This window comes from Gasterosteus aculeatus, chromosome Y (assembly GCF_964276395.1).
Source record: "Gasterosteus aculeatus chromosome Y, fGasAcu3.hap1.1, whole genome shotgun sequence".
Taxonomy (NCBI): domain Eukaryota; kingdom Metazoa; phylum Chordata; class Actinopteri; order Perciformes; family Gasterosteidae; genus Gasterosteus; species Gasterosteus aculeatus.
The window spans coordinates 8,400,270-8,411,366 of NC_135709.1; the positions used below are offsets into that span (position 1 = coordinate 8,400,270).

The window sequence follows — 11,097 nt, forward strand, 5'->3', positions numbered from 1 at the left end:
TAATCATTGAGGCTTTTAGTTTGTAATGATGGAATTGGGTGAGGGGGGGTTGGGAAAAAGAATGTTTGTTATTCAAACTAAGACGTTTTTAATTAATAGGCCTCATCACAAACATTACAGTAAAAATTCCCTCCATGGGGCTTTTATTTTGAAATTATTGGATTGGGTGGGGTGGGGGGGTGTAGATAGAGGGAGGGTGAGAGGGTGAAGAAGGGAGGGGTGGTCAGTAGAGGTCAGGGGGGAGGGGGGCGAGTGTCTTTATCATATTGGTCTGTTGACAGAAGGCATAGCTGCGTCATGTGACTCCACTAATCAGGTCATAGGAGCAGCTGTGAGTCACAGACAGAGATCCTGCAGCGTGTGAGCGAGTAACCACGACAACGACGCACCTGTGCTCATTAACGAGCTGCTGCAAAAGGCAGAGACATGGCAGCAAGTTACACAGAATCCACACCTCAAACAAATGACATTCAGCGCAAAACTATAACAGCTATCTAAAAAATACGGCGTTTTTATGAGACCCAAGACTCTACCGAACGCGTGGATGTGTGTTTTATGTCTGTCCGGTAATAAATACGGCTCCTATGGCCGTTGACAAAACGTGTACCTTGTGGATTTTTGTGAGAAATATGTCGGCAGATTTGTATTGGAGCCTATGGGGCTTTTGGCAGAGGTTGTGTCACTCTAACACTCCTTGCGCCAAAACTAAAGAATTCTGGGATTCCATGAACGCATTAATCCAATCAGCACAACCATACCCTCATTAATCTGAAGAAATGAAGCCTCTAGAGTGTATACTTTGGCTGCAAGGACAGAAGTTCCATATTTTTTTAACCAGATTCCTGCGATGCCCCACACTCTAGCCCTCGAGGTCCCCACTCTAGCAGACGCAATACACACTCATGTAAAAGTCAGAAACGGAGCGAAGAACTAGTGAAACATAATAAGTGATTATGAAAAAAGTACAATAGATATCAAGAAGCAGTTTTTTTCATAAGATAGTTGAGACTTGTGTCAACATTTGAAAGTTTAAATGGTGTCTGTAGCTGAAAGATTTGCGAAGCTGAAAAATCTGAAAGTTGAAGAAGTTTAGGAGGATTTGAAAACAAACTCCATTTGAAAACCATGTTAAAATATTAATGATTATTGATTTATATAAATTCAAGCTTAAGAGGTGGAAAGCTGAAAAGTCATAGACCTCAAGCCAGAAAGAAGCTGAACATTTTAATATTTGAACGGTTTTAATAGCTGAAAGTGTGAAGGAGTTGAAAGGTGCCGCGGAAGAAATAGAAGATGAAGAATAAAGATTCGAAGAACAATACTTGGAATGCATCTAAATGCATTCCAACAACTAGAAAATGCATTTCCTGCTGAAAATGCGTTGGAATGCAAAAAGCTGAAAGCTGAAATGAATATTTAAAAATAGCTGAAAATACAGAAAGTTGAAGGGAATTTGAATACATCTGAAATTACAGATATTAGAAAAGCTGAAATGAATTTGAAATTGCTAAAAATACAGAAATGGGAGAAGCTGAAAGGAATTTCAATAGATTTGCTGAAAAATCATAAATGAAAACAGCTGAAATAAATGTGAAATATTGCAAAAAAAGAATATAGAAATGAATATTAAAACATTGCTGTTAATAGAGGCATAAGAAAAACTGAAATTATTTTAAAGAATTGCTGAAAATACAGGAAGTAGGGAAGCTGAATTCCATCAGATTTTCTAAGAAGTTGCAGGAGCTTAATTGAATTTTAAAAAGTACAGAAATAACAAAAGCTGAGATGAATAAAAAGAGGTTTAAAATTGTTTGTAGTAATATTAGTAGCAGTAGTTATAGTTGTAATTGTGGTATTAGTAGTACTAGCAGTAGAGCAGTAATAGTAGGTTTAGTATCAATAGCAGTAGAAACAGCTGTAATACTATTAGCCATAGTAGTATTTGTAATAACATTAGTAGCAGTTGTAGTATTAATAGCAGCAAATGTGAAGGAGTTGAAAGGGGGCGCGGAAGAAATAGAAGAAGAAGCTGAAGAATAAAGATTCGAAGAACAATACTTGGAATGCTTAATGCATTCCAACAATAAAGAATAGAAGAACAAGCAGCGTCAGAATCTGGTTAAAAAAATATGGAACTTCTGTGAGGAGGAGTACAGGGCAGTAGTGGAGGACTTTGTGGTGTGGGCGGGCAGAAATCACCTGCTCCTGAACGTGGCCAAGACCAGAGAGATGGTGGTCGACTTCGGGAGGAAGACGACAGCTCCGCTACCGCTGAGGGTTCTGGGAGAGGAGGTGGCCATGGTCGAGGACTACAAGTACCTGGGTGTCTCCATCGACAACAGACTGAACTGGAAGACCAACATCAACGCCGTCTACAGGAAGGGGATGAGTCGACTCTTTTTCCTGAGGAAGCTTCGATCCTTCCATGTGTGCAGCATGATGTTGGAGATGTTCTATCAGTCTGTTGTGGCCAGTGCTTTGTACTTCGCCGTGGTCTGCTGGGGGAGCAGCATTGGAGCCGGTGACACCAACAGACTTAACAAACTTGTTAAGAAGGCCGGCTCCATCATTGGCTGCAAACAGGACAGCTTGGAAAAGGTGTTGGGGAGGGGAGGTCACTGAAGAAACTGTTATCCATATTGGATAATCCTGACCACCCCCTCCACCACCTGCTACAGGGACAGCGGAGCACGTTCTCCAACAGACTCCTTCAGCTCCGCTGTCACAAGGACCGATACAGGAGATCATTCCTGCTCAGTGCAATAACACTCTACAATAAATCATCCCAGGCTAAATAATGACAATAATAACCCTGTACTGCTGTTATGTTGCTTCTCTTTCCTCTTCCTCTTCTCCTTTTACAAATTATCATTATTGTCTCTTTTGGAAGGTTATTATTTTGTTTCAGTTTATTTAATTTAGTATTTCTCTTATTATATTGTACATAATGTGTATCTTTTTATTCTATTTTCTTCCCTGTACATGCTGCTGTGATACCAAAATTCAATCAATTTTTCAATCAATAAAGTATCTATCTATCTAATACTAACACTACTACTATTTCTAGTGTTTCTACTGCTATTGATACTAAACCTATTATTACTACTTCCACTGCTAGTACTACTAGTATCACAATTACAACTATAACTAATACTACTACTAATATTACTACAAACAACTTAAAACCATTCTTATTCATCTTAGCTTTTGTTATTTCTGTATTTTTTATATATTTATTTGTGCTCCTGCAACTTCTGTATTTTCAGAAAATCTATTGAAATTCAGCTTCTCCTATTTCTGTATTTTTAGCAGTTCTTTAAGATAATTTCAGCTTTTCTTATTAACAGCAATGTTTTAATATTCATCTCTGTATTTTTTTCAATTTGTTTCAGCTTCTCCCATTTCTGTATTTTCAGCAATTCTTTCAAATTGATTTAAGCTTTTCGGTTATCTGTAATTTCAAAAAATGTATTGCAATTCCATTCAGCTTTCTGTATTTTGACCTATTTTTTTAAATTCATTTCAGCTTTTAGCTTTAAGCATTCCAATGCATTTTCAGCAGGAAATGCATTTTGTAGTTCTTAATCTTAGTTTTTTTTCAAAACCCAGACCTGCCATTAAACTGCTATCTTTTTTTTGTTTATTTTACCATTTACCATTGTTCTGTGTTATGTCATGTTAATTGTAATTTGTCATGTTTTAACCGCCTGTGCCAGTTTAACATTGTTAAACTAAATGTAACCCTTTTATCCTCCATGTCAAAATCGTATGTGTTGTGTCTGTTTTTAATATTCATATGGAACAACATTTATAAAATTGCACAACGAACCCTTGTGCTGTTACATTGATGTGGATCGATGTGCATTGGAACAGAAAAATAAATAGCATTGGACACAAAGGTTTTGCATCTTGAAGTGTAAAGGCTGGCGCATGCTTCTGCGTCTGCATCGACGCACTCGTTTCAATTCATGGTTCTAAAAGTCTTGCGTGTGTTGCAGAGCAATTCACCTCCAGAACAACAGGTGGAGTAACATGTTTTGTTAAAGACGACCTAGAAGGTCACGTCTTTGTGTGTGGAAGTCGTTGGTTGGTTTATTTATTTATCATAGACTTTATTGCCCCGTGCATCGCCACTGTTGCTTTTCATTACGGACCCATTTGTCCCATATTTTCCTCCACAACTTTGTTCCCCTCGACCGTCAAACCGACATTTGTGGAGATCTCCCTCCATGAATCAGAGGCCATCCGCGTGTCCTTATAGTCCCCCAATGACGGGTTGTATAAGCGGTCATATTCACGCATGCTTCAGACAAAAGATCTTCAATCTGATCCGTTCTCTCGTAAACATTCTTCGTTTTAATAATAGCGGTATTGCTATGAAAACGGAAATGTGAGACTCTGTAAGGGACGTAGTTAGCAAAATTTGAGAGCGCAAATCAGGTTGATGCGCGCGCATAAATCAAACATCCGCAAGCAAATCTCTGTGTTTGCTTGCTCGCGGAAAGTGAACTTCGTTGCTCGCGAGGTTAGTCTCTGCTCGCGCTCGTAGGTGTTTTCTACGCGCTCGCTGTTTTTCTTTCTGACAGTAAGGGGGCGGAGCCAGTCACCATGGTATCTACATCTAATTTGTTACAAACCCTGTCTTTGGATTGGCTGGAGTGATGCATTCACACAACTATAGAAGCCCATTTCCGCACTACAGAAAGGGGATAGAAAGTCAAAATTATGAGATAAAACGTTGTCAAAACACAAACGCTCCCCTTCGGTAATCGTAGTGGACCGTAGATGACAACTAGCTACAACCATAATTTACCATCTGATGAACTTTTGCTCGCTCGAGACAAAGATTTGCTCGCGGATGTTTGATTTACGCGCGCGCATCAACCTGATTTGCGCTCTTGAATTTGCAGTCATAGTCTTGCGTCTGCGTGTCCTTGCGTTGCTCTGAAAACGCAGATGCATAAACCTAGGGTTAAATAGTAAAAATGGCAATAGAGCAGTAATAATGTGTTTATAGTGGGTAACTCAAATCTAAAAAATGGACAGGTTAATGAAGGAAAGTGTTACTGTAGTTTTGAAACGGTAAGGGTTAACAATATATATCGAATGTATAATGAATACATTTCAACCAGACGCATATTGTCAATGTGTATTATTGAAGTAAGTGTAACTGTATAGCACAGGACTGTGAGGCATTATACTACTTACTATATACACCACTAAGACATAATAATATGACATATAATATATTTCGTGTGTTTTCTATGCTAATGAGAACCCCCCACCCGAGGGGCTCTTACTGGATCTCAGCTGTTTTTGGCGCTTGATATTTTGAACACAGCATCTGGAGGTGGTTAGCACCCCTATGACTTGCTACTTGTGTCCCTCTGTAATAAAACATGATTACATGTTAGACACACTGTCGTATCAGGCTGCCCGGTTTAGCACAATCGACTGACGGCATGTTTGAATGCGCAGCCTGATAATAAAAAACGTTTTCCCAGTGCTCATTTAGGGAGTCACTGTCTTGAGGTGTGTAAGGCCAGAGGAAAAGTGTCAAGCAGGCAGACACAGGTCTGATAAGGATGAGATTTAGAGACACACCAAGCACCATACAACACTCACGCTTTGTTGGTTATATTCACATATGTTAGAAGACCACACATTGCATGTGATTGGATCTTGTGTTGTGGCGAGAGGACCTGCTCCTCCTCGACGCCAGTTTAGGGCCAATATAAATTTTGTTATTTTTTATCTAACAAAAAATACAAAACGTAATGTTCTTCCTGATGTTAGTGAGTTGTTCTTCTGGCCTGTGGGCCGACAGAACTGCTCCTGCCTTTGCAAACGCAGCGCTTATACTTGACCTGTGATCTGACAAATAAATCTACCAGAATGTCGTTTGGCTGAAACCTTCCCAACCGGGCTTCCAATTTTTGTTAACGATCTATCAAGCTGAAACGTAATAATGTCATGTAACGTTAACGCAGCGGTTAGCCACCATGCTACCTGCGTTGCTAACTACGCTAACCGACTTGGTGGTGTCACGACTTTCTTTTTTTAGCGGCGTACAGGCAAACTGTTTCTTGCGGATAATCACTATGAATATGAGAATACATCAATTTGGGACTCTATCTGTAGACTTGGTCCGATCTGTGGCAGCCGGAGTTGCTAGCTAGCTTTCTCCGTTCAGCTCACAGCCGAGCTATTGTAACTAGGAAACAACGTCGAGCTAATTAATGACAACTTAAGCATTTTGGCTCGCAGGGTGTCATTTTATAATTCACGTTTAAACAGTATTTCCTATCCGTCGTTTAATTCCCGTTCGCAGCCTGTCACGCCGTCTCTGTCTCAGAGATGGCTGTGGGAATAAGGCATACTGGGTAAAAAACAATTTATACACTAACCTCCGAAAAGTTCCCAACAATTCCTCCTGTCCGGCCACAGTGCAGGAAACGCTTCACACGGCCGGGAACATGTATGCCAACAGAATCATTCGCGCGAATGCGCTCGCCTCCTCGCAATCCAGACACACTGATTGGTCGAGCTGTTCGCAGTTCCGATTCGTTTTAGTGGAGCCTGCTTTGCTGTTATTCAGCTTCCCGAGCCCCAGGCTGACACAATTCCGCGTGGGTTTTCGTATTGTCTCTGGGTTTTTCACCTACAAATACGCAGTGTCGTTGTTAGGAACTAAATGCGCAGGCTTCCAATCAAGACGGCATTCAAACAAGCCACAACACCAGCTGTTTAGACTTATTTTCCTGCAATATGAACAGGGATGTGTGTGGAGGTTTTTTGGCATCCATCTTGAAAACAAGGTCGTGTGGGTAAAAAAGGGGGAATGTGGGCAATGCAGTGAAGAAGGGAGGCTAGCGGGACGAAAAGCCCTTGTTTATGCTTCTGCGTTTTCAGAGAGACGCACGGACACACAGTCAGTGTGTTTACATGATGGTATAATTGGAATCTTTGCTTAGTCGGACTATGTTATCTTCCGGGGGGCGGTGCTATTATCCCAATATACATGGCAGTGAATAAATCGAATCATTGGCCGAAAGCATGTAAAATCCGATACGATAGGTGGCGCTGTTTTCATTACAACTAGTTGTGATACAGCCATTTCCGCTTGACCTCTTCACCACTACCAACAACAACAACATTACGAGAAAGATGGCGAACGGAGAGCAAGGTGAAGCTACATCCCTCTACTATTTTTGCATGACGTTAATAGGAGTAAAAGTACAGCCAATGCGAATGGCGCTATTGGCTGATTTGATAACGGAGAGAAGACGCCGTCGCCGAAGGTACATGGAGAATTTAATTCTGACCAACAATATATTGTTGAACTCTGCCATTGTACCGCAAAGGTCTCGAAGAGCACTCTGGATGAAGAGCAGAAACAAAGTCTTCTGGGAGAGAGATGTTTTGACCGTATTTGATGACGAGGACTGGAAAGCGATCTTTCCACAAGTTGTGTGGAATTATGAAAGGAGTCATGAAGCCCGCGGAGGTGACTGTTCGAGCACCAATACCGCTGTCCTCCAAGGCGTAGTGGACGACATGTATTGGTAAGTTTGGTCCAAATACATTTAGTTGTCTGCACTGTGCAACGTGAATGCTTACTGATATGTTCAATTCACCGCGACCTCAGGCCTGCGTGTGCGTGTTTGTGTGTGTGTCCTGTGTCGCCTACATATATTCACGTGTGTGTTACAGTGTGTCGTGTGTGCCATTAAAACCTGACAAATTGTTCTCTTTAAGCTTCTGGAGCATCAGCTGTAAGATGCCTGGGTGTGCTCATGGCGCTAACGTGCTCAGCCAGGCACACCTGTTACCAAAAGTAAGTCGTACTCTGAAGACATATTAATGTATGGATAAAATCAATAAGATAAATGAGTGAAGCTACTGAAAGTTATTCATGCAGAAACTAGTGGAGCTACCACCAAGCTATTGAGATTTCTAGGTATGTTACAAGCTTAAAGTAGTATGATGTTTTATAGAGGATGTTTTTATGTATATTATGTTTTATTTATGCTGAGCCATTTAGTAAGCAAGTCCAACACTGGTAACCATTTCTGTTTCTCCTCCCAGGAACCAAGAGAATTCGATGGCGTCTCAATCGGTCACTTCCTGTTGGGAGATCCAGCGTATCCTCTCATGGACTGGATCATGAAAGGCTACACCCATTCCCCAAACATCACCCCTGAGCAAGAGTCCTTCAATGTCTACTTAAGCTCTGCAAGGACCACGGTGGAGATTGCGTTTGGGAGACTGAAGTCACGCTGGAGAGTTTTGATGAAGCGTAGTGACTTCCACTTTACATTCACCTCTAAAGTGATTGCTACCTGTTGTGCATTGCACAATTTCTGTGAGAATGAGAAGGAAGTTGTGAATCCCAACCGGTCAGTGGAAGCGGCTACACTTGCATCGAACCTGCCACAGCCAGGTGGTCGTGCCAACAATCACGCAGACAACACAAATGGACAGAGGATCAGAGCCGACCTCACAGATTACCTGAGTGCAAACTTCCCCCTGCGCTGACCATACCTTTAGACGTCTTCATTACATAATTGCCAGTTTGTCATAGGTTTGTAAATACAATTCTTGTACAGTTCATGTGTGTTTCATTCCACAAATAAAGAAACTCACAGAAGTTTTACTTAAGTGTTTTATTTATAAGAAATATTAAGAAAAGTTAAACAAGGTATAAAAGCACACAAGTATAAAAGGTAAAACCTTGAATGTCACAAAAAACTAATATTTATATATATAAATTCTGATTGTGTATGTATATATATATATACACACTGAGGTAGAGTGTAGAAATTGTGCTGTATGAACGGTAAGGTGCTTTTCAGGCGGTAGTGCAAATAAGTAAGGCATCCATAACCATAATACGCATCTTGCGGTGGTTGATGTTGTGGTGGTGGTGACAATGTGTTTGGTTGAGGTTGAATGTTATCCATTCTCTGCATCAGCTTCTCAACCATACTGTCAGTGCGGAGGATGCTGGCGATCAACCGTGTCCATGTCCTCCTTCCATTGTTGAGTCATGACTTGCATCTGGTTTACCAGCACATCGACGTCTCTCATTCGCCTTGTTTGCTGGGTCCTCGTTCCTTTAAGAAATGGAGGTATAAAGTCAGTTGTATTCCTACCGATTAGGCATGTGGTAGTAACCATCTTGACATCAGCTGTTTGTTAGACTACACAGGATGAGTGAAAGCATGGCATGAAGATTCTTTGTGATGCCCATATGTTGATGCAGTTATAATATTGCAGAAATTAACAGGTAGATCATCGGTAATTGTAGCACGCAGTGGAGTAGTTGACGGTGGTGGAGTGCAAGCTAGAGTCGACCTAACTGAGGAGGTAGCATACAGTGGAGTAGAAGGTGGTGGAATTGACCTAGGTGAGGAGGTTCCAGATGAGCCTCCGAGCAGCGTCTCTTCCGGGTCCATTGTAGTATCTATAAGATGGTACAGCACAAATAATAATAAAACGTTATTTATATAGCACCTTTCATGCAAAAGAATGCAGCTCAAAGTGCTTTACAGCAAATACGTGCGTAATTACGTGCGCAATAACGTGCATAAAGAAATTACATGCACATAAAAATAGACAAAGAAACATAAAAACTCAAGTATAGTGCAAAAACAAATGTAGAAAGTACAGTTTATGTAATGTACACTTTATTACGTTTGTAACTAGCTTTCATTCTAAATTGAATTCCTTGCAAATTGGTGGGAAGGTCTACTAGTGATGGGAAGTTCGGATCTTTTTACCGACTCGGTTCTTTTAATATCGTTCAGTAAAATGAACGAATCTTTTTTTGAGTCATTCGTTCATGTCGGTCATTTGTTGACGGGGGGAGGGTAAGATATTACCGACCGTTCGGTAAAATCAACGAATCTTTTTTTTGAGAGGACTCGTTACTCTCGAGTCCTTGTAAGGATTCGTTCAAAATGAACGAATCGTTCACGAACGACACATCACTAAGGTCTACACGTTTCTCAAAGACTAAGCGCTAGCTAGCAAGTGGCACCCATGTTAGCTTCGAAAGTTACGGTTATGAAGTGGGACCCAGGTTAGCCTTACGTTTTATGATTGTACATTTAGGCCGCAATGTGAAGCACGAAAAGTCCTTTAGAAAATGAATCCCGCTCCACAGTCGCGCATCTACACAATCTTTAGCTCATAAAAAAGAACGAGTCGTACTTAGCTACCAAAAAAAGTTTGTCGTTCACTTTCGAGTCAATTTTTGGTGCGTCTATGTTTTATCCCGAACTAGTTTCTTCAGAGCATAATAGGATCTTGGTCGCGAGTGCTGGCACTTTTCAACACGTGATCGTTCTACACCAATGAGGTAGCTGCTTTTTGTCAACAGAATGGCAAGATGGCGGCTTCCGTGGTTAGATTCAACGTTACCGATAAAGAGGAAAACACCTGAACATCCTCAAAAGTGGGCTAAATGGATTATAAATAGTGCTGTATACATAGCCGCGTCCAATAAGAACAATGATACGATAATGTTATGCTTATGTTAAGTCATTTAGATCAAGTTTGACATACCTGGGAAAACACCTTACTGACGATCTAACATGGACTGTGAACGCCCAGCACACACTGAAGAAATCAAGGCAAAGACTGTACTTCCGACGTCAGCTGAGGAAGTTCAGAGCATCAGCTGTGTGTCCTGACAGCATCATCACTTGGTATGGGAACTGTACAGCCCGTGACTGCAGTGCCACACCATCAGAGCACCTCTCCCTATTCTGCAGGAGACCTACAAGAGAAGACTACGTACCAGCGCCCAAAGTATTGTAAAGGACTCCTAACATCCTGACCATGGACATTTCAAAACACTGAGGTCAGGCAAACGTCTCTGCTGCTACAAGACCAGAACAGAGAGACTGAGGAGGAGCTTCTTTCCTCAAGCATTCCGTATCCTGAACACACACAATGACTATATAAACAGCAATTACACTTTTTTTAACACTTGCACATGGACTGTACACACACTGCACTTTATACTTCCTTTTGCTATTTATGACTAATATTTTATGATCTTTCTTTCTTCACACTCGCACAGAAAAAGCT

At 41.1% G+C, this 11,097-nt stretch overlaps 1 protein-coding gene and 1 long non-coding RNA gene across 20 annotated transcripts in view; both read right to left on the bottom strand.

The window, feature by feature from the left end:
* The window catches only part of LOC120812307 (zinc finger protein 143-like), a 34,966-nt gene extending 28,355 nt beyond the window's left edge, over window positions 1–6,611 (bottom strand). For 7 of the 18 annotated variants that reach the window (XR_005710579.2, XR_005710578.2, XM_078097489.1 and 4 more), the window contains exon 1: window positions 2,200–2,446. Coding sequence is in view for 6 of the 18 variants with exons in the window: in XM_078097489.1 (XP_077953615.1) it covers window positions 2,200–2,300 (101 nt within the window). In the remaining 12 variants the exon portion in view is untranslated. Of the gene's footprint in view, window positions 1–2,199; window positions 2,499–6,407 lie in introns of those variants that run through there. The other 11 variants (XR_013454843.1, XM_040168143.2, XM_078097495.1 and 8 more) reach the window with 4 other exon arrangements.
* Window positions 6,612–8,651: 2,040 nt separating this feature from the next.
* Window positions 8,652–10,351, bottom strand: LOC120812313 (uncharacterized). Of its 2 annotated transcripts, none has more exons than XR_005710580.2 (3): window positions 10,096–10,351; window positions 9,379–9,466; window positions 8,652–9,116 (listed from the first exon to the last, which is right to left on the bottom strand). It is a non-coding gene; the product is annotated as an uncharacterized LOC120812313 (long non-coding RNA). The 2 variants fall into 2 exon arrangements; XR_005710581.2 differs by having other exon boundaries at window positions 9,363–9,466; window positions 10,096–10,347.
* Window positions 10,352–11,097: the final 746 nt, after the last annotated feature.